This window comes from Vespa velutina, chromosome 2, assembly GCF_912470025.1.
Source record: "Vespa velutina chromosome 2, iVesVel2.1, whole genome shotgun sequence".
Lineage (NCBI taxonomy): Eukaryota > Metazoa > Arthropoda > Insecta > Hymenoptera > Vespidae > Vespa > Vespa velutina.
The window spans coordinates 11,120,246-11,146,938 of NC_062189.1; the positions used below are offsets into that span (position 1 = coordinate 11,120,246).

The 26,693-nt window shown below is 26.6% G+C and overlaps 8 protein-coding genes across 21 annotated transcripts; 3 read left to right on the top strand and 5 right to left on the bottom strand.

The window, feature by feature from the left end:
- The first annotated feature begins 18 nt into the window (after positions 1 to 18).
- On the top strand, positions 19 to 1,384 carry LOC124947163 (DNA-directed RNA polymerase II subunit RPB7). 2 transcript variants are annotated; one of them, XM_047488927.1, is made up of 8 exons: positions 19 to 80; positions 178 to 287; positions 343 to 502; positions 590 to 640; positions 717 to 782; positions 1,010 to 1,081; positions 1,164 to 1,197; positions 1,254 to 1,384. In XM_047488927.1, the coding sequence occupies exons 1-8, from the start codon at positions 69 to 71 to the stop codon at positions 1,286 to 1,288; spliced, it is 540 nt and encodes a 179-aa protein (XP_047344883.1). In that variant the 5' UTR covers positions 19 to 68; the 3' UTR covers positions 1,289 to 1,384. The 2 variants fall into 2 exon arrangements, with proteins under 2 accessions (XP_047344883.1, XP_047344884.1); XM_047488928.1 differs by having other exon boundaries at positions 1,272 to 1,384.
- Positions 1,385 to 1,464: 80 nt separating this feature from the next.
- On the bottom strand, positions 1,465 to 4,090 carry LOC124947161. Its single transcript, XM_047488926.1, has 5 exons — positions 3,954 to 4,090; positions 3,063 to 3,602; positions 2,890 to 2,978; positions 2,611 to 2,832; positions 1,465 to 2,505 (listed from the first exon to the last, which is right to left on the bottom strand). Exons 1-5 carry the CDS (start codon positions 4,074 to 4,076, stop codon positions 2,346 to 2,348), a joined length of 1,134 nt encoding a protein of 377 aa, XP_047344882.1. The 5' UTR covers positions 4,077 to 4,090; the 3' UTR covers positions 1,465 to 2,345.
- On the bottom strand, positions 4,086 to 9,880 carry LOC124947160 (rab-like protein 6). 3 transcript variants are annotated; one of them, XM_047488924.1, is made up of 6 exons: positions 9,720 to 9,880; positions 9,304 to 9,500; positions 8,749 to 9,228; positions 7,870 to 8,660; positions 5,399 to 5,903; positions 4,086 to 5,330 (listed from the first exon to the last, which is right to left on the bottom strand). In XM_047488924.1, the coding sequence occupies exons 2-6, from the start codon at positions 9,391 to 9,393 to the stop codon at positions 5,130 to 5,132; spliced, it is 2,067 nt and encodes a 688-aa protein (XP_047344880.1). In that variant the 5' UTR covers positions 9,394 to 9,500; positions 9,720 to 9,880; the 3' UTR covers positions 4,086 to 5,129. The 3 variants fall into 3 exon arrangements, with proteins under 3 accessions (XP_047344880.1, XP_047344879.1, XP_047344881.1); XM_047488923.1 differs by having other exon boundaries at positions 8,749 to 9,233; XM_047488925.1 differs by lacking the exon at positions 9,720 to 9,880 and having other exon boundaries at positions 8,749 to 9,233; positions 9,317 to 9,446.
- Positions 9,881 to 10,197: 317 nt separating this feature from the next.
- Positions 10,198 to 12,694, bottom strand: LOC124957969 (histone-lysine N-methyltransferase SMYD3). Of its 2 annotated transcripts, none has more exons than XM_047515596.1 (6): positions 12,435 to 12,694; positions 11,598 to 11,839; positions 11,216 to 11,520; positions 10,800 to 11,079; positions 10,565 to 10,727; positions 10,198 to 10,494 (listed from the first exon to the last, which is right to left on the bottom strand). In XM_047515596.1, the coding sequence occupies exons 1-6, from the start codon at positions 12,560 to 12,562 to the stop codon at positions 10,281 to 10,283; spliced, it is 1,332 nt and encodes a 443-aa protein (XP_047371552.1). In that variant the 5' UTR covers positions 12,563 to 12,694; the 3' UTR covers positions 10,198 to 10,280. The 2 variants fall into 2 exon arrangements, with proteins under 2 accessions (XP_047371552.1, XP_047371553.1); XM_047515597.1 differs by lacking the exon at positions 12,435 to 12,694 and adding an exon at positions 11,973 to 12,418.
- Positions 12,695 to 13,007: 313 nt separating this feature from the next.
- On the bottom strand, positions 13,008 to 15,414 carry LOC124957970 (surfeit locus protein 4 homolog). 2 transcript variants are annotated; one of them, XM_047515599.1, is made up of 4 exons: positions 15,141 to 15,412; positions 14,872 to 15,070; positions 13,639 to 14,313; positions 13,008 to 13,555 (listed from the first exon to the last, which is right to left on the bottom strand). In XM_047515599.1, the coding sequence occupies exons 3-4, from the start codon at positions 14,230 to 14,232 to the stop codon at positions 13,469 to 13,471; spliced, it is 681 nt and encodes a 226-aa protein (XP_047371555.1). In that variant the 5' UTR covers positions 14,233 to 14,313; positions 14,872 to 15,070; positions 15,141 to 15,412; the 3' UTR covers positions 13,008 to 13,468. The 2 variants fall into 2 exon arrangements, with proteins under 2 accessions (XP_047371555.1, XP_047371554.1); XM_047515598.1 differs by lacking the exon at positions 14,872 to 15,070 and having other exon boundaries at positions 15,141 to 15,414.
- A 21-nt stretch (positions 15,415 to 15,435) lies between these two features.
- On the top strand, positions 15,436 to 19,915 carry LOC124957968 (integrator complex subunit 10). 3 transcript variants are annotated; one of them, XM_047515595.1, is made up of 9 exons: positions 15,436 to 15,454; positions 17,200 to 17,375; positions 17,504 to 17,571; positions 17,647 to 17,890; positions 17,968 to 18,475; positions 18,557 to 18,873; positions 18,993 to 19,157; positions 19,301 to 19,559; positions 19,652 to 19,915. In XM_047515595.1, exons 2-9 carry the CDS (start codon positions 17,223 to 17,225, stop codon positions 19,816 to 19,818), a joined length of 1,881 nt encoding a protein of 626 aa, XP_047371551.1. In that variant the 5' UTR covers positions 15,436 to 15,454; positions 17,200 to 17,222; the 3' UTR covers positions 19,819 to 19,915. The 3 variants fall into 3 exon arrangements, with proteins under 3 accessions (XP_047371551.1, XP_047371549.1, XP_047371550.1); XM_047515593.1 differs by lacking the exon at positions 15,436 to 15,454 and adding an exon at positions 16,839 to 17,092; XM_047515594.1 differs by lacking the exon at positions 15,436 to 15,454 and adding an exon at positions 16,839 to 17,004.
- Positions 15,443 to 16,687, top strand: LOC124957971 (ubiquitin-like protein 5). 5 transcript variants are annotated; one of them, XM_047515603.1, is made up of 4 exons: positions 15,662 to 16,038; positions 16,136 to 16,170; positions 16,246 to 16,457; positions 16,547 to 16,687. In XM_047515603.1, exons 3-4 carry the CDS (start codon positions 16,280 to 16,282, stop codon positions 16,588 to 16,590), a joined length of 222 nt encoding a protein of 73 aa, XP_047371559.1. In that variant the 5' UTR covers positions 15,662 to 16,038; positions 16,136 to 16,170; positions 16,246 to 16,279; the 3' UTR covers positions 16,591 to 16,687. The 5 variants fall into 5 exon arrangements, with proteins under 5 accessions (XP_047371558.1, XP_047371559.1, XP_047371560.1 ...); XM_047515602.1 differs by lacking the exons at positions 15,662 to 16,038; positions 16,136 to 16,170 and adding an exon at positions 15,443 to 15,647; XM_047515604.1 differs by lacking the exon at positions 16,136 to 16,170 and having other exon boundaries at positions 16,193 to 16,457.
- A 607-nt stretch (positions 19,916 to 20,522) lies between the features above and the next one.
- On the bottom strand, positions 20,523 to 26,693 carry LOC124947323 (protein transport protein Sec31A). Of its 3 annotated transcripts, none has more exons than XM_047489323.1 (14): positions 26,566 to 26,693; positions 25,758 to 25,969; positions 25,354 to 25,676; positions 25,171 to 25,268; positions 24,843 to 25,088; positions 24,469 to 24,762; positions 24,001 to 24,369; positions 23,797 to 23,917; positions 23,359 to 23,658; positions 22,178 to 23,292; positions 21,488 to 21,562; positions 21,167 to 21,355; positions 20,945 to 21,016; positions 20,523 to 20,857 (listed from the first exon to the last, which is right to left on the bottom strand). In XM_047489323.1, the coding sequence occupies exons 2-14, from the start codon at positions 25,958 to 25,960 to the stop codon at positions 20,669 to 20,671; spliced, it is 3,594 nt and encodes a 1,197-aa protein (XP_047345279.1). In that variant the 5' UTR covers positions 25,961 to 25,969; positions 26,566 to 26,693; the 3' UTR covers positions 20,523 to 20,668. The 3 variants fall into 3 exon arrangements, with proteins under 3 accessions (XP_047345279.1, XP_047345278.1, XP_047345280.1); XM_047489322.1 differs by having other exon boundaries at positions 21,167 to 21,409; XM_047489324.1 differs by lacking the exons at positions 20,523 to 20,857; positions 20,945 to 21,016; positions 21,167 to 21,355; positions 21,488 to 21,562 and adding an exon at positions 21,624 to 22,016.

Here is a 26,693-nt window from a genome sequence, read left to right on the forward strand (position 1 = left end):
AATGTTTGAATGCATATACATGAATTTTGTAAAAATATATAGTACAGTTTACTTCAAATATAAAGAAAATGTTCTATCACGTAAGTAAAAAAAATTATTGTTTTGTAATTTTGTGATATTAAATTTCTCTCTACATCTATTGGAATTATTTTTTTGTACGTTTATGAATTAATGCAGATATCGTTGGAGCATGAAATTTTATTACATCCGAGATATTTTGGACCTCAACTTCTTGATACAGTAAAACAGAAGCTTTACACAGAAGTAGAAGGAACTTGCACTGGAAAGTAAGATTAAATCTTTTGATTTGATGTAACAGATTTTTACTAAATGATCTTTTAGGTATGGCTTTGTTATAGCAGTAACAACAATAGATAATATCGGTGCTGGTATAATTCAACCAGGGCAAGGTTTTGTTGTTTATCCTGTTAAATATAAAGCGATTGTCTTTAGACCATTTAAAGGTGAAGTTTTGGATGCGATTGTAACACAAGTAAACAAGGTAAAAATTAAAATATTTACAGTTATATAAAAATTAATTTTACATAGATTAATAATAATTAATGATAAATTACATTAAATTTTGCAGGTTGGGATGTTCGCAGAAATAGGACCATTATCTTGTTTCATATCTCATCACGTAAGTATCAAAAGCCATGTATTATATCATCATTAATAAGCATTTTATTTCATGAATTTATAAAATTTTATTTCAGTCTATTCCAGAAGAAATGCAATTTTGTCCCAATGTTAATCCACCTTGTTATAAATCAAAAGAAGAGGTAATTCCATGTTGCTTATTATCTAAATTTTTAAATTTTAATGTTTTATTTTAAATTAATATTTTATCTAATTTATAAAATATTAATATAATTATAAAATAACCTAAAAGGACTTATTTGTTTTAATTAATATGATATTTTAACTATAATAAGAATATTAAAAAATTTTATTTAAAATCTTTTTGTCAAACCCTATAAGTATATAAAGATATGTTAATATTTTTCAGGATGTAATAATTCAAGCCGATGATGAAATAAGGTTAAAAATAGTTGGAACAAGAGTAGACGCTACTGGTATTGTTAGTATTCAATTTAAATTTTATTATTAATAATAAAAATGCTTAGTATAATAATCATTGATAAAAATTTGTTTTGTTCTAGTTTGCTATTGGAACATTAATGGATGATTATTTAGGTAAAACCATTTAACTAATTATGGTAATTTATCAATGTATATTTTTTTGTAAAAAGAATTGTTTTTGTTTACAGGTCTTGTATGTAACTGAAAAGTTCATACATTATATTATAGATTACACTCACAACCTTGTAAATATAAAAAGGAATATGTTATATCATATTATATACTGCTATTAAATGACAAACTGTGAGGAAATGTATTTATATCACTACATATTTGGAATTTTAATAATAAAAATCAGATTTAATTATTACAATTAATAAATACCATTTTGTTATCTATTTTTATTTTCGTGCCTATGTATGTGTTAAAACAAATACTTATTTACTCATTATCAAAGAAATTACAAAAGATATAAATAATAGTATCTTTAATTTTACTCATGCATTTTAGCAAAAAATATATAATAATATATGGAAAATACTGTAGATCAGGGATTTTCAAACTTTTTGGTCGTGGGACTCTCAAAAAATTTTCGAAAGATCGCGAAACCCTCTATAACAATCTAATATGAATAATATGAAAGTTGGCCGTTCCTATAATTTGATCACCAAACTGTCATTCGAAACACCTAAATTAGTTGGCGGACGTTCTATGAAACACACTTTGGCAATCGCTATTGTAAATCATGTACATCATGATGTGCAAAATAAGTAATATTAAATACTATAATAATATATTATATTTGTCACAATATCTATTGCAAATTAATTTGTACTTCAATTTATTACATAAATTGTATGTACATAAATTTTAGTTTTTTATAAATGAACATCCAAAAATTTAAATAGTATTGCAAGATTTCATTTATGCTTTTATCTAATAAATTCATTATAAATAATAACTTATCGTAAATAAAAGTATATATATTGATTTACAGGCATTGAATTGATTATACAATATTTTTAAATTAAAACGTGTTTATATATATAGAATTACACAAGATTTTAAAATCCATGTAATCTATTTCATCATTTCAAGGATATGCTATGGAAAATTGGAATATCAACAAATGTTGATAAGATTGTGTTAATGTACATAAATCGTGTTTATTTCGCTACTTATGTGATCTTTTGGTTTCCTCTTCATTTTACATTAAGCATAATAAGTTTTAATTTTGAAATAAATTCATTGCTATTTAGTATTCACAAATCCTGAACCCCTATGAACAATGCAAGTTTTGTAGCAACTTCTGGTTTTCCTTTCTCAAAAAGTTGATTTTGATCAGGCATCAACTTGTCAATTACATGCTTATATACTTTGCCATTAACATCCACATAATATGTGGAAAATCCATCATACCATCTATAAATTACAATAAATTATTCAAATATTCTCTTTAATTTCTGTAAATTAATATTTCTGTAATGTAATATTTCTATAAATTAATTATCATTAACAGATACATACACTTCTGCATCATTTAGAGCTTCCTTCATTTTCCACAATTTAAATCTCCATAATGTAAAAAGTGCTTTTAGCCCTGTAATACCACTTATTCGCCAACGTACTTTTATTGTATCATCTTCCGGATCAATAGTAATCTTTAATACATTTAATTTTATATATGCAAATTTTAAATGGCCAATTGTTTTTACCAAAGCTATTTGTTTGATGTAATTAAATATACCCCTAAAAATTTTAATCTTACTTAAAAATACAACAATTTTACATGCATAATATACTTACTTTGTTGTTAGTCCCTTAATATTATTAATAAATATTATATCTGTCGAATATATAGTATAATCCAATGATTTAATAAAAAATTTTGGTAACTGGAAATATAAGTACTTATTTATAATTTGGTTCAGCAGTTGTTAAATAGTTCTACAAAATTTTAATAGATAGTACAAACATACATCATTGCTGAGACAAGTGAATATATATTCTAATTGTTCTTTCGATGGTCTACCCTCATTGCCTTTAATTGCTTGTTTATTACTAGCTTCTTGTGCTTTAATGTTTTCACCATTTGTGAGTAAAATAGTACTTTGTTCCAAATTATTATCCACAATAGCACCAAATATTTGTTTATTAGAGAAAAATCTATTATTATTTATGAAAATGTCAATATCATTATTTGCGATATAAGATGTAGCTCTTATTAGAGATTTATCTTTCGTTCCTTTACAATCTGTGGTAATGTCATATAATAACAAATTGATTAACATAGGTTCTGTATTTGAGAACCTGCTGTAATCCATCACACTCTGTTCTATACGCAAAATTCCATTTTCATTTTTTATATAACTCCTGACCAATGCTTTTTCCCATTCCTGATGAGATTTAACTAAAATGGGTAGCAGATTCTGATGGAACGAATAGACATCTGTAAAAACGTCTAAATTCCTATCTGTTAAGTTTGTTTTTATATCCACTGAAGTCTGTAGTCCTAAAAACTACAATTCATAATATTATTTATATTACAGCGACAACCAAATCTATTATCACTTTATGTATATAATTGTGAATAATGATCTAAATTAAAATATTATTCTTTCATACTTTAATATAGAGAAATAAAAGCTTTCAAATAAATTGTTATACTAACAATAACACGTTAATATTGATTATATTCATGTTAGTTATATAAGTTTTGTAAGGTTATAAAAAGTCGGCATTTATTTTTATTGTTATTACATATTCTTAATGCAAATTAAAAATATCATAATCTGGTTAAGTACTTTTAAAATGTAATTGCATTACTAAGAATGAGAAACACATAATTGTTTTATTATAAATTGACATACCTCATCCAAAAATGAAGACGATTTCACGTTCTTTGGCAATTGACGGTCGATTTTCGTTACTTGTTTTCTCGTATTTACAAACGATGTAAATTTATTTGAAATAGTACGAAAGCAAAGAGACATCTTTACAAATTTATTTTACTATTTTTTATACACAATTCAATCGTAAATTGCGAAAATGTTCTTTTAACAAGCACGGAACACAAGTGCCTCCATGACTCGTCATGCTATTCAAGTATCAACTAGTAACAGCAGAGACACAGGGTTAACAATCTTTTTACATTACCTAAGAAAGTTCAGACTTCAGATCAAACTGATTTGTATAAAAAACAATACCTGTTTTATTATAAATGAAAAGATATATCTAAAATATAAGATAGGAAATATATATATATACACATATGTAATACTTGAATTATATAGATTCATTTATCTTTAAATTATGTTACATTTATTAATATAAGAAGTCATAACATGCAGAATTACTTTGTTTTTATAAGTATAGATATACATATACGTTTCATCATGTATAAATATAAGTAAAATCGTACAGCAACAAATTTATTGTCAAATAGTAAAATATTTTATTGTATATTTCAAACTCACAAATAAAACAGATAATTTTGCCACGCAAAAATCACAGATACTTTTATATTCACAATATTAATTGAATGACAATTATAAAAATTATTTAATATAAAAAGGACTAAATAATAACAATTTAAAATATAAGTTAATAAGACAATCTTAACACTTTTGCTTGATAAAGGAATATAATATTAACATATAATCAATTTATTACATTTACTTATTTAATATTTATTTTAATGTATTAAAATTCAATTATTAAAAAGAAAAGTACAAAAAAAATTTTTTGTATAAATTAATCTTGAACTTTAATAGCAATTAGTTATTAATGACTGAATCTGTACTATTTACAATCTTAACAGTGATTTTTTATATGTTTTTTAATACAATTTACATAAATTTAATTATTATTTTAAAATTTATTGATGTTTAAAGACTGCCTTTTTTGCCAATTGATGTACCGTATTTTACATCAAATTGATGTGTATTCATGCACAAAAACATGATAGATTATTATAGATACAAAGAATATATATATATATATATATATATATATATATTTATTTATTTATTTATTTATTATTAATACTATATCGCTTCATAAGCAATATCAACTCCAATTCTCATTGGGGGACCATTTAAAAATTCTTCCAATTCATCACGTCGTCTATTTTCATCTCTTGATCTATGAACAGAACGCTTTTTCTTTTTTTCACTTTTATCTATCTTCTCTTTATCTCTTTCCTTATCTTTAGATTTCTTTTTCCTTCTTTTCTCTTTTTCATCTACCTATAATATAAACAATAAAGATATATTGATTAAATTATAAAAGCCAAATAACTTCTATAATAATTTACCTTTTCCTTATGTTTCTTCTTTTCTTTCATTATAGGACTACTACCATTAGAACTTATATGTTGCATGCTAATATTGTCAAGTAATTCTAAATGAACATTAGAACTTGTAACACTAACATCTAAACTTTTATCACTTAATTCCAATTTATCTCTCCTCGTACTATTACAAATTACATCTTCACCACCTTCTGGACTTTGCCGCCATTTAGAATCACATTGCAACCAACTATCAAATGCATCAGGATATACATCAGGCTGTTCATTAATTTTTATGTTATTTGAAATGTGAATTTCTTGTTCTATAGATGAGATAGAATCACGTTTATTAATTTGTCTTTGTGTTTCAGAATTCAGTTCTGTATTATTTAATATTGATTCCCGTTTCAGTTTTTGCTTATTTAATGGATTTTCTGCTAATTTTGGTTGTATAGGAGATGCCACTTCGTCAGCTGATGATAAATCATCTTCATATTCTGCCACCAAAGGATTTGCAGTTTCTACATCACTATTGAAAATATAAAAAAATAATAAATATACATATTAAGATAAATGAATATACAGGCTGAATTTTTTAAATTTAAACAATATCTCGAAAACAACGTATTTCTAAAAAGAAAGTTCTATATAAGAGTTGTTTGGTTTTGGAGGATAAATATAACAGCACTACTTATTTCTAATTCAGTGGATGTTTTTAAAGTTACTTTAAGGTCAATTTTTTGATTTCTTGAATGGAAACCTATAATTTTTGTAATGGTGTGTTATTTTATGTAATAAAACAAACAACTTTTATCTGAAATATTTTTTATCTAGCCTTTCTTTCTAGAATATTTAACATTAATTAGAAAAAAAATTATGGTAGGTAGAAATATAGAACAAGCATTCTTTTTTAGAAAAATATTATTCTGATAAATATCCAATCTGCTTAATAAAAAATTACTGTCAATATGTATCATGCATGATATTTTATCAGCATGATGGTTATTCAACGCATAATTTGTTTATTGTAACAGTAATACTATATTGGAATTACAATAGTTTCTAGATAAAATACAGTACTATAGTAGATTGGATTACACAATTGCGATGTTTAAATATATATTCTAAATACTTTTTTATAGAATTACCTTAAAGAAAAGACATACCAACTACAACAGACGATATGAAAGAACAGATCAGAAATGCTATATAAGTATTGACAAAGATATTCTATTATGTATTAATCAATCTTTCATTAAGCATATTGAGAAGTATATCGAAAATGAGGGCTATCTAATAAGTATTCAATGTTAAATCATATTGAATACTTATTAGAATAATATTTTTCTAGAAAAGCATACCTGTTCTATATTTCTATCTGCCCTAGGTTTTTTGTTTAAACAATGTTAAGTATCGTAAAAATAGAGCCTGGATAAAAAAATGTTCAAGACAAAAGCTTTTTTTTTTTTTTTTTTTTTAAGATTACAAAATTTATAGAAAAAATAAAGTTTATCTTGAAATAACTGAAAACGTTTATTGAATCAAAAATAAATAATGAAATAATGCTATTATATTCATCCAAAAGCAAATAACTTTCGGTTTAAATTTTCTTTTCGAAAATATGTTGTTTATGGAGATACTTAGGCATCTGAATTGAACAAATTCACCATGTATATACAAAGTGATTCATAAATGCATGTTAATACTTCAAAAGGCAAATCTACACATCAATATAAGTAAAAAACATTACATATACACTTATTTACTTTAGTTTTCGAGTAGTGGATGATTACTGAAAATGTTTGAAGTGCCCACTAATGCGTGATCTGCAAAAAATTGTTGTGGACAATTTTTCTTTGGGGACAGTTAGGACAGTTTTTCGTTTCGAGTAAATGAGATTTTAACTTTTTATGAAATGACTTTCAGGAATTACTGCATGATATACTCCTAAATATTAGGCTAATATTAGGCTCGAGGTTTATGCACAATGGCCCTCCGCCTCATTTCGTTCGTATAGTGCGAATATTTTTGAACAACACCTTCATAAATCAATTGATAGAACGACGTGAATCCACGATTTTCTGATCTCAACTTATTAAACTTTTACATTTAAGCCCATTTAAAAACTATTGTGTATTCAATGCAAATTAATAGTGTGCACAATCTGCAAGAAAGGATACCAAATTGATATAAAATTATTGAAGAATACTTTGTATTTTGAAAAAGACTATCGAAGAATACTTGTTATTTTCAAACGAGTGCCGATCTCAATGCTACGACGTGCAATAGCGCATTGAAGTATGAGGCAGGCACTTATTAAATATTTTCTTATTTAAATATTTTCTTTAATCATCCATAACTCGAAAACTAAGATGTATAGAATATATTATTTATGACTTTTTACTAATATTATTGTGTAAATTTACCATGTGAAGAGTAATGCATGATGACATGCATTTACGATCATACTGTATATAATAGAAAAAAATATTTACCTTTCTGAATCTAATTCTTCATGTTGTATTTTTTGAAGAGACGCCTGATTATTATCTTCTAAAAAAGATCTGTCTAAAAGTCCATCATCTGGTACAAAGTCTTCAACACTGGTTAATGGCTTGTTCAAATTAAGAGTGCTAATGTTAGACAGCCTCTCTGTTTCACTTTCTTTTTTATTTCCAAAGATTTTAGACATTAAAGATTGTGATTTTCCTGTACAATCTTTCCATTCTAAATTATCATGTGCAGATTCATTTACTTTAGAAGTGTCTGGTTTAGAAATATTTTGTGCATTAGGTAAACTTGATATGGATTGTGTATTTTTCATTGATACAATAGAACTCTCTGAAGTATTATTTACTAAATTTTCCTTTTTTGGTGGCGATTTTATTTCTAAATTTTTTACAGGTATAGGAATCCCACCACCAATTGGGCCAGGCATTGATACTGACCGCCGTACTTCAGTATTTGAAGTTATAATACCATTGGAAGGTGTGACACGATGACTAGTCAGAGACGAAGTAACATTGGGCACTAGAATACTAGCAGACACTGAATCAGCGAGAGCTCTTCTTCTGTTCACAAGATTGTCTAAAAATTTATTATAATCTGCGTCATCACTATCTTGGAAAAGATCAAGTTCTTGTACCGTCAAATGAGTTTCTTCTTCATTAGTTTCAAGCTGTTTTAATAAAGTTTCTCTTTGTAATTGAAGAAAAGGAAGATTAAAAAACTTGTGCAAAAGTTTTAATCCAAAACCATTTCTCATTGATGATTCTGCATATCTTATCTACAAAAGAATAAAAAATCAAGTATTAATTTACCATTTAATGTTACTAAATATATACTACCAAAATGTGTAAAAATAAATTATTTACTTGTGCAGATGGTCTGTGCAATGAATCAATAAAATATGTTATATGATCTATTGTAACTGTTCTATGATGAGACATATCACAATGATTGCCTAAAACTATAACAGGTATATGGCTAGGAATTTTTGGAAGTTCACGTTGAACATAATCAAATGTCCAAGTTTTGGTTATATCCATCATAATAATAACACCATTGGTCCCTTTATAAACATCAAGGAATTCTGCATCTAAAGCAGGCTCTTCAATAATACTTTCAGTAGTAGAATTATCCATTTTTAAACCTTCCAATTTTCTTCTTCGTCTTCCACGATCCACAACATCCCACACTTCAACTTTTACTATATCATCTGTAGCTTTATAATTCCACTGAATACTAGCCACTTGTATTTCTTCAGTGGGTATATATTCTTCAACAAATTTTTGACCTTGAAGTCTATGAAATAAACATGTCTTTCCTACATTTCTATCTCCTTTTATGATGATCTTCACTAAAAGCAACAGATATATTGTTATTTCAAACGATAATAATTTAGAAAAAAAATAAATTTATAATTTTACTATTATATTGTACTCCTTTAGCAAATTTTCTTTGTAAAGTTGTTGGCATGGATTGATGTGCTGGTCTAGCTGATGCATTACTAACTCCATCAGACTTTCCAGCTAATCTTTTAAAGGCAGAAAACATTTTCTTCTTTTTGATTATGTATTCATCAAAAAGTATGGTCTTCTAAATTGATCAATTGTATAATAAATATCTGCAAACAAATATTATTTAGATATACTAATTACATAAGATATGTTAAATTTAATATTAAATTATATTTCATATCTCTTAATCCAAATAATATTAAGTTACATATAAGAAAATATTTTACAATGTTTTTAATTATTATTTTGCACAAGTTATATATAATACTAATAAAACAATATTTTTTCACATATTTTATTACTATAAATCTTATTTACAAACTCACCACATATTATAAATTGAACAAAATAAATAATAAAATGTATATAAATTCCTTTCCAAGCAGCTGTCAAGCTATCATATGGAAACTGTTTCTTTTTTCTACCATAAACCATAAAGATCATAGATTGTTAAATCGTGAAACAATCATTTTCTTTCGGTAGAATAATTGAGAATAACCTAAAAGTTAGTTCGTATTCAGCGATCAATGTTAACCAATCACAGAATTCAAAACTTGTATAGTTCTTAATATAAAATAAAATTCAAAATACGAATAATAAAAGGTAATATGAGTAAAAAGATATGTATGTAAAAACTAATTATTTCTTTCCATCAAAATCATGAATTATTCCATAAATAAAATGGAAGAAAAAGTTTGAAACTACATTCTAAAACTGTTTTATAATTATAAACTTCATAGTTTACAATCGATTAATTTTTAACTAGATTAAAAACTAGTTTCAGTTGTTTCAAATGAGCTGTAGTAATATAATAAAGTAATTTATTGTCTAAAAAAAATTACAAATTATTACTACTATATATTTTACTAAATAAATAACCATCAGAACTACAAGTCTTTAACAGCATTCATAGCTTGATATAAGAGAGGTTTCAAATTTTCAGACAATAAAGAATGTCTTTCTCCATGCGTTATTGTTAATACAGAATGCGCTTTCCTTAACGTATCATAAGCTTGCTTTGCTTTATTCAGATATAATTGAATTTTTCCTGCCATAAGATATAATAGACCAGTTAAAGGGTGTATCTCTCCATAATATAACCTATTAAAAAATAATTTTATATCAATGTGAAAATAAGTTAAAAATATTCACTTAAAGATAAGATACTGACAAATATCCTGGTATAAGTTTTTTTCCATAATGTTCTGCTTCTTCCCATGAATTTAAATTTACAGATGCATCAAATGCTGCTTCTAAAGTACGTACATATTGGATATTGAATGTATGTAGAACACCTTCTTGCTTTTTTAAGCATATTTTACTCACATCAAGATCTATTATTAGATAAGGAATTATAATCTATAATAAATGGAATAAATTTTTGTACATTATAATTTGAAGGATACAAGCCATATTTTTCATATCTTGTAAATGATGGGCAGTGAACTCCTTAACTTCGTCAAATATCGCTTTAAAATTTGATGGAAATTTTGCATTACATTTTTTACATATAATAGCATCAAAAGAATTTGGATATGTACAAGACGTTTTTGGACAAGCAGCAGCTGTTGCCATTGGCTCTGGTTGCATGCATCTTTGACAATCACACAGAAAATAGTATAAATTCTGTAATTCTTCACATCTATCTTTAGTTGAATTGAGTAGATCGATATATGATATTTTTATCTGTGTATAAAAATCTATGCATTAGAGTACATGGTATATAATTATTAACATTTAATAACAATAGACAGCTAATTCGATATTGTAAATGTAATTCTTATATTTATTTCTTTAATCAAGTTAAAAATTGTTAATATACCTGTGACCAATTCAAACATGGAAGATCTTCAAGTGTTCGTATAATAATTGTAGTTCCTTCGAATACAGCTACAGCATTAGGTTTACAGCTGTGATCAATTACAGACGGTGCCAGATAAATACCAACTCCAATACTATTCATATCTGGGTCTAATATATTAAAGGAATTAATACATATTCTACCATAAATACCCATTAACTCTGCAGAATTTGGTATAGGTATATTCCCAAGAAATTCGAATAGGACTCCACACAATGAAGTAAAATGTTCCATTCGTTTAACATCTTTTTTAATGTCAGAATAATCTGTATAAGTAATAAAACATGATTTATTAACTATTCTATATAATACAATGTTCTTTGCTTAATTAAAGAGTACTTACGAGACATAAGATCTTTAAATTTCCTATAATTTGTCTCTGAATAATATCCCATTTCTTCTCCTCCACCTTGATGAAGTTTTATAATTATACGAGCCATGAGTCTTGCAGCATCAGGTATAATTTTTGGTGATATTCTTTTCAAATTTGGACATTCTATCTTATGTATTGACCAAGCTTCTTTTTGGCAAATACGATTGCAATAATATACGTATTGACAAACAGAACACTTAAAAAGTTTTCCACTAAAATAAATAATAATTCAAATTTTTTAAATTACATCATAACCTCGATATGATATTTTATTTATTTTATGAACAATTTATTACAATATTTGCAAAATTATTAAAGCCTAATCTCTTTTTAAACATTTTATACCTTTTAAGACAATTATCGCATCGAATAGCTTTTTGCTTCGAACTTAAAACAAAAGAAAAAGGTTTGGCAGTAATAATTGCTGTGCCCTTTTTTAAAATATCTACATTTTCTTTCATTGTATCAAAAATAAGCAAATCTAATTTATAAAATAACTATAATCGTCGCATTTCTAACGTTAATTTCTTAATTACGTTTTTTGATTCACAACAGACAAACTCAAACACCGGAATTTGTTATAACCTCATACTTTTAAATCACTGAAGTATAAATATTTTTTGCAAAAACTATTTTGGCGTTATCACATATGCAATGTGATGCCATATTTATAATAATGCGAAGTAATATAAATTTTTAAATCAAGTTTAACTTTCAACAATATATTATAAATATTTATGAAATGGTAAACGTAGTACATAAAACGTAAGATATAAATAAATTTAAAACTCAACTCTCTAATCTTACCTTTGTAAACAGTAATCACATCTTTCATTTCGTAATAAACCTCTTAAAACATATGCAAACGGTTTTGAAGTTAAAATTGTTGTTCCCGCGCTTACAAAATCTTGATTATACATATTTTTGATTCTCATTTCTAATTAAAAGATTATAGTTTCGAAGCGTGAAGTTACACAAAGAGCTTTCAGTGAGCAAAAGCTTCTAATGTCTGCAACTTTAGACTTTCACCCCTTTAGATAGATAAATTTAAACTTGAGTTATTTTAAGATTGATTTATTTTAGCTAATGTATTATTAGCAATAATAATGTCTGTTAACCTAATTCTTCAATTACATTTGTAAATACATATCTGTAATTATATGAAAAATAAAAGTTAGTAAGAAAAATGTACAATTGAATACTTTATTTACAATAACTTAAAACTTTGTAGTAAATTCTCAAAAAATTGGGTAACAATAAGATTAATTACAGACTTAAAAGTAATATATTGCTTTGCAATTTCATGGAAGAATATATTGATATTATAGTCATACACTTGTATGTGCCATAGTTTTGAGACTGAGAGAAAAAAAGATTAAAAACACACAGAAAAAATATATTTTTCATAATAAACGCAGTGTCATATATACAATGCTATTATTTTTATATAAATTAGTCTTTTGCCACTTTGTAGTTTTAATTTTCAAACTCTGCTTTATGGACATATTATCTTTCAAAATTCACTCTGCATTCATTCATATATATATCAAATATATATATATGTATATATATACATATATATATACATATATACATATATTTGTGTATATATATATATTTATTCATATGTTGATATACATAGTCAATTTTGAAATATGTTCTGACAATGTTTTGTTATTTAAACTGAATAGTTCATATTAAATTTGTTTAGAGCTGTTCATTCAGCATGCGATAACCCCATCTAAAGACCGATTGAACGTATGATGAAATAGGGATGGGAAAAAGTTTGGCTTTACATGTGTGATAATGTAATGGTGTATTGATGGTAGTTTATTAAACATCTACCACTCTTTCTTGTGCTCATCCATTGATACTCCTCCAGGACCCAAAGATACCAGCATTAAAAGGCCACCAATTACTGATAATGTCTGTAATTAAATGTATTTGTTATTGCAAATGGAAATATAGGTATTTTAAAAATAAATAAAAATTTAATAATATAATGCTTTACCTGGAAAAAATCATATTTAAGGAAGTCTCGTAAGGGTTTATGATCTGGAATAGTCCACCATGCATTGTGATAAATGTTCAATGCAGAAAGTACAAGTACCAAAAGCAAAGCACTAAGTTTAGTTTTATATCCAATAGTCACCAATAACATTAAAATGCTTCCCAGAATATCTTGTAAAATTTGAAGGAATGACACTTCAAAGCGAAACAAAGTTATAAACATGAATGCTAAAAGTATTCTTCCAGCAAGTTGCAGTAAATTTTTAGGCTTATTATCGCCAAGTGATGGAACACCGGCAAACAATGATCTTCCTTCTACTCTAGATTCAGCCAAAACAAGGAGTAATGCACCTATAAGTGCTAAATTCCTGAACAGGAATTGTATATCAAATAAAATACTATAGGCAAATGTCTGTAAAACCAATATGAAAAATAGAACTCCACAAGCTATGTTGACTTGCCATCTTCCAATAACCATAACACATCCTCCAAGCTGCCCAATTAAATTAACGAGAACGAAAATATGAGCGAAATATTTTCCACAACCCCAAGACATATCCATATATTCTTTTTGGTCATTCCATTGAAACCACATTCGAAGACCATCTTCTAAAAATGTGGATATAAGACACAATCTTGCTAGGGTTGGTAATATATGTTTCCCACTACGTATAACCTGTTGTAACAAAAAACAAAGTAATAAAATTATCTTTTCATTTGAAAAAGATAAGCAATAAGAAATTTAAAGTAAATTTTAATGGCACAATAACTTTCAATATATTTTTGTTCTAAAAATTATAAATTAATGTAACATTATCTTTTTATTATAGAAATACAGTTACAAAAATATACTTAAAATATTAATCAAAAATAATTATTTATACATTTATAAAAATATTCATTCTCTATCTATATAAGATGAAATAAAATAACATACATTTATAGTAAATAAAGAGAACAAAATAAATTTTATAACTGAATCTGATAAAACAAATTAAATGCAATATAATATATGATGATACGCATAATCTTGTTTTTGTAAAATCACATTATGCAAATGATATTATGAAGTCCAACATAATTTAACTTAAATCATTGTTAAGACATATATTTAAAAATACTGTTTACATAAAATTTAGATTCACGAATTATTAAATAAATATAAGATATAGAAGAAAATATGAATAAATGTATGACAAAACTATAGACATACAACTTTGAATGTACTCATAACCTTTAAATATTATAACTTATAAATGACTTGATTATATTTTGCACTTGAAAGAAATGTTTGATGGCACTTTTAATCAACAATAAAATGTATATATCAAAATACATATAGAAATATGTGAGCAAACATGTTATGCTGGATACGATGACGTTGACAGCAGATACTTATATTCCTTTCGGTACTCATATGGTTTTCTCCGAATCTAATATAAATTTTCATTTATATCTAATTAATTAAAAAAAAATCAAGAATAATAATATTGATAGTTTTACCTGATCTGCTATTTCTTCAGCTTTTGAAAGAACCTCTTGCGAGATCACCATTGTGTTTTATTCAAAAAGTAAAAAAGTGTTCATACACACATATACACGTGTGCGCACCAAGTAACACGGAGAGAAGAGAGAAAGAGAAAGACAGAAATAGAGAAAACAGAAAGAGGAAGAAGAAAAGAGTGAGATAGGGTGAAGCAAGCACGCCGATCGCCGTGCTTTTACACGACTATAGACGACGGTACACGATATTCGGACTCTTCTCAATGATGTGGAGATTGAGTTAACGTCATTTCCGGCGTACGTGGTCGAAAAATGTACGTATGATCAGAATCCTACATAAATTTGAAAAAATTAGGTAGTTTATTATCTACATATTGAAAAATATCACTATAAATTTTAACTTACTAAAAATATAGTTAAAGAGATAGCTACCAATACAATATAGTTATACATTCAACCGATAACTTTCGTTACGTATTAAAGGTTTCTAATATACCGCGTTAAAGGGTAAGTGACGCTTTAATATCAGATTAATATTTTTTATATGGATAAGTGTAAGCATATATATATAGTATTCGTTACCATACAACACAAATAATACAGAAAAATATATTATTATGTTTAACGTGCTTATAACGATCATATATTTACATACGAGTGTATTTTACGTTCATCTTCTGATTAACGTAGTGATACAAAAATTGTTGAGGTTAAGTAGAATCATTTGACTTTAAATCGTCAAAACGAAATATTTTTTTATCGACTTGGATTAAATATTTTATTTATTAAGATTTTCTTATGATGCAGCTTTAAGCATATGTATATATATATATATATACATATATATATATATGTACATATATAGATTAGTGTGCATAAAATACATACGATTAATTTTGTAAGTATAATAATATTATGTGTTTTATGATAATTCCACAATGTTAATTGTGCCAATGTTAATTGTACTAATTTATTATTGTATTTATGTAAACAAGAATAAGCTTAAATATGAATAAAAATATATAATAAGGTATATAATAATTGACTAATAGGTATAAAATGGATTTTTAAGTAACTTTATTGAATGAATAATTCAATTTTGTAGACTTGAGGAAAAATTAAAACCAATATCATAAAAAATGTTAGAAATAACTTGCAATGATCGATTAGGAAAAAAGGTTAGAGTGAAATGTAATCCAGATGATACTATCGGTGATTTGAAGAAACTAATAGCAGCTCAAACTGGAACACATTGGGAAAAAATTGTATTAAAAAAATGGTACACTATCTTCAAAGACCATATTAAACTGCAGGACTGTATCCTTCAATATTTGAAATCGCATATATATGTTCTCGTTATTAACAATTTTTCTTTTATCAATGTTTTCCTTAATTAAATGCTTTAGATGAAATACATGATGGCATGAATTTAGAGTTATATTATCAATAGTTATGTATAGATTCGTCATAAGTACTGATAAAGTCTTAATGTATTAATAATTATTCTGTTTTCACTGTTATTATAATAAATTTTTTATTTTAAATGATATAGATTTTTAATAATATTGATTTTTCAAATGTAAGAAGAATGTAATAATCTTTTTTGATAAGAATGCTGCGAAAATAATGACATATTTGTAATATTTGTTATTAGTATATAGCAGAAAATAAATTAACAAATACGATAGAGATAGAAGTTAATATATATATGGAGTTCAACATATGAGTTCATACATGCCAATGAAGACATTACAAGCTCAATGAAACGCCATCTAGTGTTGGATAAAGAAATTAAAGCGACGCGTTGTACAATTCACGTAGAAGACAATTGCATATAATTTGAAGCTTTTTTGTCTAGCGTCATGTAAATGCAATGAGATGTTCCTGATATTAGCGAATAGATTAGGCTTTCTAAAGACATTTTAATCATTTTGAAACTTATTTACGTGCGAGTAATGAAAACATAACCTTTAATTTTTTTATTTTTGTATTTGATGTACTTGTATGGTATGATGTTATTAGAGATTTAATATTATAAATATATAAATTTACTTTTAAGAAAACGGGACATCTTGCTTCACGATGTTGGAAAAATCTTCCGGAGGAGAAAATCAATTATCGAAAGAGGATTACTTAATAATGCGTGCTAAAGAAGCATTATCAAGTGATATTTATGCAGCAAAGTCGTGGTTGATTACCGCTAAGTCTTTATTTCCTCATAGCGCGAAAGTTCAGGTATTTAACAATATTATTAGAAAATATTATTTTTTTTATTTAAAAATTTATTTGAATATAAAAATTATTAAAATCATGAAAGTCATAAGCTACTAATATATAATACATAAAGATTATTATTTTTTAAGTTTGAAGCATACCAAATTGAGAAGCTATCAAAAAATGTCAAGGAAGCTGCAAAATGTTTTAGTGAAATGTAAGTATGATACTTAACTGTATAAAATTTTTTTATAAACAAAATTAAACTTATATCTTTTATGCGTAAGAGCAGATTTCAGAATTTTCCAGATGATCGAGATATTTGGAAAGAAATAGAAATGGTAACTACATGTTTACGTTCTGAACAATGTGATCCAGAGACGGAATTTTTATGTCAAATGTTTCAACATATTCCTCAAGATTTACAACATCGTTTATTAGTTATGACAGCTGATCATAGTGAAGATACAATGGAGCATTGTAAATTGTTACTCCTCTTAATACGTAAATTTCCTCAAACTACACCAACACATGGAGTTAGTAATTTGAGATGCTTGTTTATGTATATGTAAAGATATAATCATTTATTTAAAATATAATTAAAAATTTTTAGCCACGTTTAGTAGAAACTCTACTCACTGCAGAAAAACATAGTCATCCAGGACGTGCTGTAAATGGTTTTAGACGGTTATTAGCTTGTGATGCATTACCACTTCTTGGAGCTGCCCCTGTTGAACTTAACCCTCGTCTTGGATTAAGATTGCTTTGTAAAGCTGTGGAATTTTATTTAGCATATATACAACAACCACAAGATATACAAATTCAGTATCCATGGGACAGACTTTTTCATGTAGTGGAGTTAATTGGAAAAAAATTAGGATGGGAACTAAGCAATTTATTCTCCATACCTTGGAATCGGGAAACATATAGCGAGAAACTACAACAGTATGCAGTTGTACATGCAGCTAATTTATGTGAAGAAGTTATTGTACGCCAATTACTAATGTGTACAATTGTAGTATTATTAAGAATATTAAATGAACATGCAATGCTTATTAATAATGGGGAAACTATGTATTGTTTAGTAGAAGCTTTCGGAGAGTTAATTTCTTCTCTTACTGGTATAATATATTAAGTTTATAGAGAGTAGAATTGTAGTAAAAAATATTACAGAAAAGTAATATTTTATTTTTTATATTCAGAGCCAAAATTAAAAAAACGGAAAAGGGAAGATAATTCAGGGATTGTTGTAACTAGTGATGGAGACTACAGTGGTAACGGTCTTGGTTTTGCTGTCAAATTGTGGGATTTATTGCACAGTAGTGATTATTTACAAAGAGAGATAGATAAACTTAATCAACAGGCACGATTGGATGCATGGTTAAATCCATTTTCAACAGACTTAGCTATGTATAAAGGCTTACATCATGAAGTGTTAACTAGACTATCTCAAGAAGGTTCCTCTTTGTCTACTCATCTACGGTTTGCTAGTACTTGTTTTTTTTTAAAAGATTATAAGGTATGTTATGTTATGTACTATTCAAATGTTAAATACATATCAGTTTATCTAAAATATAAATCAATTAGATAAAATGTCATATAAATAGTATAAACATTTAATTTAAATATTTTTTATAGGGTATGCTGGAATATATTGTTTTAGTAGCAAGCTCTTTACCTTCAATATGTGGGAAAGTATCCCATAACTTAACCGTTCCATCCACACGACATTTGCATTACTTGTCCCTTGCACGTTATCCTGTTTTACAGTATTGTTGCAGACTACTTCTTTTAGCAATAAAGGCAATAAATACTATATGATTTATTAAAATCGTTTATAATTACTAGAAAAAATTTATATATAATACGATTATTGCGCTATGATTTTGAACTTAACGATTGTAATTTGATTTGTCTCTTATATATTTATAATTCATATATTTTAGGAAAATTTTTCTATACCTGGAACTGTAGGAGATTTGGCTATTGGACATGCATTAGTTTTAATGCAGATTGATTGGCCGCAAGAAGCTAGCACATTATCTATAATTACTGAAAGGATTATTAATCGTGGATCTTTTGTATATCCATTATTTCAATCATATATTATATGCGTAGATATTTTAGAGGAATTGACGTATCTGTGGACAGAACATGGTGGTGGTGTGTCTTTAGATATTGCTACTGGCTCAGGAGTATTACAAAGTATGTATATTTTATTAAAGTTGTTTTTAGTAATTAAGTATTAAAGTATTTAAAGTAATTGTACTGTTAAACAAAATAATGATATTTTATAGGCCGACGTATTACAACACGTGGTGCTGATAAGGGAGTCCGTGAAGAAGTAAAACAAGCTATGCGACGTCAGGCAGCGCGAGATGGTGTTGATCCACTAGATGAATTATTGCAAAAATTTATTGTCAATGAAAAAAGCGCAATTTTACATAGCTTAATTATACAGTAAATTATTCTTTCACTTAATTCATTTTTGAAATAAGTAACATATACATCTACAGTTTTTTTTATCATAAGTATCTGTAAATAAATGAATGTTAGATTTTTATAAATTATTTTATTGGGACTATAAATCATGTACAGATTTATATATTTTCATATATATAATGTATTATTTAATTTTTTGGCTTTTCATATTTTCTGTCAATTATATAACAAAATTATTACAAAATACAACTCAAATAAAAGTCCATATATGTGTATAAACGAGTAAATCATATTTATATTTTAAATACTTTCATTTGTATACAGAAAGTTATAATTTTTTTACATGATTTTATTTTATGTAACAAATCCAAAATAATTAACATAAATGTAAATATTAGTATTACAGGGATTCTTCTCATTTCTTTTAATTTGAAATATAAAGACGCAAGAAGAATATCTTTTATATAAAAATAAATTTTTTACCTTCATTATTCAAAACCAACTTTAATAATGCTTATATACATTTCTTTCCAGTAAAAACCAATTATTATGTAAATAATTTACGTAAGAATAATTACAAAATATTAGTATACCTTTTTCATGGTCTTTCGACTTCTCATCAATATATTACAATTAAAAAAAGGTTACAAGATAATATTGAAATTTAAGATATCATTAGATAGAAGAATGAAGAATATAAACTCTATAAATTATGTTCATGTTGTGAACTGTAAATGATGTAATAAAGAAATTGCATAGATATATACTTTTTTCAATGCAGAATAGAGTATGTTTTTTCACAAAAGATGACAAAATGTAAACATTTGTAATGAAGAGACACATCAATCGTACATCTTTTAGTATATCATATTCTATCTAATGTAAACTCCTAACTGAAGGGCACTTTGAAGTAATACTTTGATACCAGGCATAAAAGAAGATATCTGACTAAAATCTGGTCCTGATACTAATTGCGTATGTAAACTTAGACCTCCAGCGTAATTTCCGTTTTGTACCATCTCTGATATTTGATGTAATCCTTGAAGAGTGTTTTGTGATAACTAAAAAATAATTTAGGAAATTGTAAATGTAAAACAATTATTTATATAAAAGTTTACACATATGAAAAAATATGATAATTTACATACTCTATTTTCTCTGAGACAATCATACAGTGTTTCCAATTTTTTAGATACATCCTCTATTTTTCTCTTAATTTGCTAAAATAAAGGTATGAAAAATTATATGTAATTTATATACATTAAGTTATAATTGCATTATATGTTAATCTATAGAATGTTAATATATAGTATAAGAGAATACACAATAATACAATAATAGTTCATGTACTTAAATTAGTTAATATTTACCGGATTTTTAGCATTATCAAAGCATAGCATTTTTAGTTCATCTAATACCGTTTTCAAATGCACATGTTCTTCAGGTATTGGTAGTTTTGGTTTCTCAGATTCAATAACTTTAGCTACTGCTATGGCTTGTGCAATATCAACAGGTTTATTAAATTGAGTACCAACATTTTGAATGTTATGAACATATTGCTGTGGATTATAAGGTACATGAGAGTCATTGTAATAATTATCCTGTGGTAATATCTATAAGAATAATTTATAGGATATTGTAATTGCTGTAAGAATAATAAATATAGTATTTAATGTATGTATACTTCTTACATTAGATTCATGTTGTGGAATTGTATTTCGCAAAGGATGTAGTATTGGACTTTGAGGTTGAAATTCAAGTTTTGCCTGAAAGAAGTATTAAGTTATAATTACATTATATGTTATAAGTAAGTATTTATTTATTTATCTATACTATGATTTTATTATTTTAGCAGATATTATCATTATACATATAACCATAAAGTATATAATACTAATCTTTGTATAAAAAGCATATAGCAGCTAAATATGACTTTTCATGTTACACATTAGTTATCTTAATATTCACACAAATGCTATTGTTAATCTAGGATAAGTAATATCATTATATTCCTATTAACAATAATGTTCAATAAATACACATAATATGAAAGGCATATAAGAAATAAATAAAAATGGCAGAGAGGGGAATGGCACTCTAAATGTTAAAAATTAACCAAGCTACCTTTACATTTATATTCTTCAAATATTTTGTTTTCCATTTCCGGGTACCAGCATGTTCCGCAAACATTTCACTTTTGTTGTGTAGTGCCAATATTGGCTATACCATTTGAATATATACATACATATATATGTTATCAGTATTTATTCTAATAATTGTACCCATGTACTCATTTCACTCAGTACATGATATAATTACTTCTCATTATACTGAGAACTGATATTTAATAAAGAATAATAGATTAATATATAGTAAATTACCTGTGCTCTAGAACTTTTGGCAATTGGTGGATCATTCCATCCAGATGGCTGCGGTATTGAATGATAATTATTGTCACTGTTGTATGTCTGCATTTGGGAAATCGATTCCGAATTGTGTTGACTATACACCTCTGGTTGAGAAGAATTTTGAGACATAGACATCACACTAGATTGTAGTGGTGGTTTGAAAGATTCTGTTTCTTTTGATGGTATATTCATAAGATTATGTGTTTGACCAGAAAATGTGTTGCCAGGGGCGGGTGCTTGTGGCTGATATGGATACTGTAGGTTGTATCCCTGTACAGATCTAGTTTGTGGTTGTTGAAAAGTATTGTGGCCATACGGTGATGTAGACTTTACAGATGGATCTATAAGATATTTTGATCTTGATTGAGGCCCAACACTAGACGGTCTTGAACTACTAGTAACATTTGATCCAGATGTAGGAGGAGGTGGAGGAGGAGGCTGTAAACCACTTTGTTGTCCATATGGGCGTAATGTTGGATATTGATCGTAATGCGTTGATTGTGTTTGAGTATGAACAGGCGTTACAAAAGACTGAGTCGATTGAACATTAAACGGAGTTGATGTTCCAAATGACTGTTTGGTAGCAGTAGTATTCCAATTGTAATTAGGTGCTCCACCAACTCCTGGTGTAGTTTGTGATAATGAATTGTATGTATTTTGATAATTCTGATTTTGTAAAGGTCTATGAGTTTGTTCACTATAATTTTGATTTATTAACGCTTTCTCTATGTTTCTTTCAGTATCTTGAATATAACCTAAAGCTCTACAAAGTCTATATCGTAAATTATTGATTTTTTTTTCCTGACTATTTCCAAGATAATTCAGTGCTGCTTCGAGATTTCCTTCTGTTGCTAGCATTTCAGCATATTGAGATAGAACATTAGCGATTTTACCTTCAATATCAGCTTTTTCTATACCTTGAAATTCTAAAGCTTTTTGCATTATTATAAGTAATTCCACAATTTCTTGTATTTCAGCTTCAGATGCTTCAATCAATCTATTTAGATTACCAGAACAAATATAGCATATTTGAGCTTGTTTTTTTAAATTAGAATTTTCACTAGATGCTAAACGATCTCCTAGCATGTCTACAATATTAAATAATATATAATAATGACTCTTAATCATATAAGAAAAAAATATTTATCACTTACCACACAGAGTTGATCGTTCTTGACCATGTGTAAATACACCAATTAATATTTCTTTCCAGCAATTTATATCAGCATTTTTAACAATATCAATCCAATTTTCACTAATTAATGAATTAATAAGTGAATTAAGTGCTCCAGAATGTTCTGAGAAATATCTATATTGAGTTTTTGCCAATAATTCAGGTCCTCCAGCCATAGAAAGAATAACTGCATCTGCATATCTTTTGCTTTTGAAACATAAAGATACAGCAGCTTCGATATTTCCTAAGAGAATTGCTTGTGCGATAAATCCATCATCATCTATAATGAATTGAATATTAGTTGTATATCTAAAAATTGTTGCATTCGGTAATAGAATAGAACATTTGGCAATAAACAAATTAGTTTAATTATTATGAGAAGTATGTATTATAAAATACCAATATTTATTAAAATTACCATCAGAAATATTTATTTTAAAATTATTATTTATAGGCATTACAGAAACTGTAGATTTTTTATGCTGTTCTTGAACAATAGCATCAAATACTGCACCTCCATCTATGTTACCATTTGTTACCTATTAAATTAAAATTAAAGTATACTGTTTTAATAATTTGTTATATTTAATATTTTGTAAGAATAATTGTAATTAGAACTTACTTTATTAAGGTTAGCAATACCTCCTGAAAGTATATTTATTTCATCCTGAGATAAAAATTGATTTAATTTGTTATTCATTTCTTCTATATTATATCCCAATAAGTCCAGTATATTCTTTGTAACATTTTTGCTAAAATATGCACCAACACAGCTCCAAATCTTTTTGGTATGTTCATCGGTCGTATTATCAATTTTTCCTTTACAATAATCAGTATACTGTTCATTTTTAAGAGTAGCTTCTAATTCATTTGATCGTCGAATAAGATCTGGTTGTGTGATTACTTGTGATATTATAACTTTTCTATTTGAATTTATAGGTAAATTTGAGTCTGGTATTTCATTTTCAAAAATTATTAATTTACCACCGAACTATAAATGAATAACAAGCTAGTGATAGTATTAATAATTATAATTGTAATATACTATAATGAAAAAATATGATTTATTACTTCAATAATATATACTTACACCAAATGATGCTCCAAAGGGTTTCTTCAACCACTTTGGTGCTTTTGTCAAAATTGCAGTTGATTCTGTTTGAACTGTAGGATGTGGTTGTGTAAAAGGATCCATTCCTGGAAATGAATCAACAATTTTGTTTGATGTTTCACTAGATACTTGCTGTCTTCCACCTAGCAAAGAATATATGGCTGCATGCCCATCAAAACTAGTTCCTACAATTAAACCTGGATGCCGCGGACACCATGAGACATCAAAGTTCCATTGATTCGTTTGCATTAATTCACATATTACTTCTCCATTCTAAATTTGTTGATAATTATAAATATTATAAATAATTAAAACTAAAATACATAATGTTTTTAAATGCAAGTTTTGTATACCGGTTCATTTGAATTTGGATTCCAACATAAAATTCTGTTGTCTTTTGCGCAACTTAAAAGAAGATCTGGATCATGAGGATTCCATGCTATTGAAAGAACACCACGTTGATGATTCTGTAATGTCTTTAAAGGTGATGTGGCAAATCTTAAATCCCATAATTCAATTACAGGAGCTTGATCATCTTCTGACGCCAAGCATAATTGTGTTGCAACATTTGGATGCCATTGAACTACTTTCCACCGTACCTTTAGGTATGAAATCATAATTATTCTGCGAATATTGTTTTTAATCAGTATTTATTTTTATAAAAGATAAGAAATATGCTACCTTTGAATTGGCATCTGTTAGTTTGATTATGGGTTCATTTTTTCTTAAATCCCATATAACACAGCGTTGTAAAAATGTAGAAGCAAGAATATGTTGTACTAGAAAGTATAATGAATATTTTTTAATATGAGTTTACATAATATATGTATTCTGATTTATAGTTATATATGATAAAATGATAACCTTGTTTGTTCCATGCAATATATTGAACATCTTCTAATGGTTGACTTCTAGATCCAGGTGTCATTGGAGTACTAGTATTTACAACATCCCATATATAAATTTCGCTTTCTGTTGCTCCAGTTGCTAATAAATTTGCTTGAAAGGGATTAAAATCTATTGCCCTTATTGGGCCTGTATGTCTATCTGAACTAGTTATTAAACAATTGCTTTCATTATTTAACATTTTAGAAGCCGAATAAATTTTTATTGTACCATAATCACAACCTCCGACAATTATACCAGCTGGATTATTACCATATGCTCCCCAAATTATTTTATGAAATCTGTTAAATATATACATTTATTAAGTAATGTAATCTTTCTTTTTAAAATCAAAAGTAAAATACGAAGACAATAACTAAGACCTGTGATCACTAGCCACACTAGCTTTCAGTTCCATTTCATATCCTGGCTGTTGTAAATTAATTGAATATAAATCGAGACTAGCAGAAGTATTAAAACTAGCATCCAGCTGTTGAGCCGCTGTTCCAGCAGCCAATAAGATTGGATATTGGGCAGGTGGAGACCATGCCACATTAACAGTTTTTAATAACTCCTTAACCTTCATTTTTGATATCTTGTAACATAAATGATGTAAAAATAATAAAAATAATATATATATATATATATATATATATATATATATATATAAAACATATAATATATGTAATAGATAAATTATTACATACATAACATAGTATTAATAAACCAATATTTTATATTAAACTCTTTAGTATTTTTTTTTTATATAATAATTCTTTATAGTATATGCTAATTATAGTGAATTTTAAATAACTATTAATTGTTAATAAAAATGTAATAGTAGTAGTAAATATAAGGTTATCATAAAGTTGCATATATCTTACAAGCTTCAAATTATTAAAATGTCATAGATTTAATTGTATTTTTTCATTTACTATAATTACCAACAATCTTTATGTACAAATATATACACGTGATTTCAGGTTTAATTTCATTTAAAAATTATAATCCTACTACGTAAAAATAAATTATATTATATTTAAATTTTAAGTTTTTCTTTAGTTCTTTAGTGATTTTTGTAGTTAAAGTTCAGCAACTTATAAGATGTTATTATTTTATTTTACCAATATATATTATTTTTTTACAATAATAGTAATTCAATAAAAATTTATGCGATTTATGCTTTCTCACCTTAATATAATCGAGTGATGAAAAATATCTAAAGGTTGATATAAAATAGTTCTCGTTATGTCAAGTAAACTGCAACCAGCCGTCAACTCTTCCAACGTGGCGAGCTGCATGCATAGATAGTGCTGACA

Excerpts from the sequence above, each read along its gene's own strand:
- LOC124947163 (XM_047488927.1), top strand. Across the intron at positions 1,082-1,163 it reads GAGTAGACGCTACTGGTATT|TTTGCTATTGGAACATTAAT; the intron begins GTTAGTATTCAA and ends GTTTTGTTCTAG. Across the intron at positions 1,198-1,253 it reads ATTAATGGATGATTATTTAG|AATTGTTTTTGTTTACAGGT; the intron begins GTAAAACCATTT and ends TTTTGTAAAAAG.
- LOC124947161 (XM_047488926.1), bottom strand. The coding sequence starts at position 4,076 with ATGTCTCTTTGCTTTCGTACTATTTCAAATAAATTTACATCGTTTGTA. Across the intron at positions 3,603-3,953 it reads CGTCTTCATTTTTGGATGAG|TTTTTAGGACTACAGACTTC; the intron begins GTATGTCAATTT and ends TATGAATTGTAG. Across the intron at positions 2,979-3,062 it reads TCACTTGTCTCAGCAATGAT|TTACCAAAATTTTTTATTAA; the intron begins GTATGTTTGTAC and ends TTATATTTCCAG.
- LOC124947160 (XM_047488923.1), bottom strand. The coding sequence starts at position 9,430 with ATGTTTTCTGCCTTTAAAAGATTAGCTGGAAAGTCTGATGGAGTTAGT. Across the intron at positions 5,904-7,869 it reads GAAGAATTAGATTCAGAAAG|TGATGTAGAAACTGCAAATC; the intron begins GTAAATATTTTT and ends TATTTTCAATAG. Across the intron at positions 5,331-5,398 it reads AGAAGAAACATAAGGAAAAG|GTAGATGAAAAAGAGAAAAG; the intron begins GTAAATTATTAT and ends TTTATATTATAG.
- LOC124957969 (XM_047515596.1), bottom strand. The coding sequence starts at position 12,562 with ATGAGAATCAAAAATATGTATAATCAAGATTTTGTAAGCGCGGGAACA. Across the intron at positions 10,728-10,799 it reads AGATATGAAAAATATGGCTT|ATCTTGATGTGAGTAAAATA; the intron begins GTATCCTTCAAA and ends ATCTAATAATAG. Across the intron at positions 10,495-10,564 it reads AAACTTATACCAGGATATTT|GTTATATTATGGAGAGATAC; the intron begins GTCAGTATCTTA and ends ATTTTTTAATAG.
- LOC124957970 (XM_047515598.1), bottom strand. The coding sequence starts at position 15,191 with ATGGTGATCTCGCAAGAGGTTCTTTCAAAAGCTGAAGAAATAGCAGAT. Across the intron at positions 14,314-15,140 it reads CTGAAGAAATAGCAGATCAG|GTTATACGTAGTGGGAAACA; the intron begins GTAAAACTATCA and ends TTGTTACAACAG. Across the intron at positions 13,556-13,638 it reads TTAAATATGATTTTTTCCAG|ACATTATCAGTAATTGGTGG; the intron begins GTAAAGCATTAT and ends ATTTAATTACAG.
- LOC124957971 (XM_047515602.1), top strand. The coding sequence starts at position 16,280 with ATGTTAGAAATAACTTGCAATGATCGATTAGGAAAAAAGGTTAGAGTG. Across the intron at positions 16,458-16,546 it reads CCATATTAAACTGCAGGACT|ATGAAATACATGATGGCATG; the intron begins GTATCCTTCAAT and ends TAAATGCTTTAG.
- LOC124957968 (XM_047515595.1), top strand. The coding sequence starts at position 17,223 with ATGTTGGAAAAATCTTCCGGAGGAGAAAATCAATTATCGAAAGAGGAT. Across the intron at positions 17,376-17,503 it reads CTCATAGCGCGAAAGTTCAG|TTTGAAGCATACCAAATTGA; the intron begins GTATTTAACAAT and ends TTATTTTTTAAG. Across the intron at positions 19,560-19,651 it reads TGGCTCAGGAGTATTACAAA|GCCGACGTATTACAACACGT; the intron begins GTATGTATATTT and ends GATATTTTATAG.
- LOC124947323 (XM_047489322.1), bottom strand. The coding sequence starts at position 25,960 with ATGAAGGTTAAGGAGTTATTAAAAACTGTTAATGTGGCATGGTCTCCA. Across the intron at positions 24,763-24,842 it reads ATCCAAATTCAAATGAACCG|AATGGAGAAGTAATATGTGA; the intron begins GTATACAAAACT and ends CAACAAATTTAG. Across the intron at positions 23,293-23,358 it reads AGAACGATCAACTCTGTGTG|ACATGCTAGGAGATCGTTTA; the intron begins GTAAGTGATAAA and ends TTAATATTGTAG.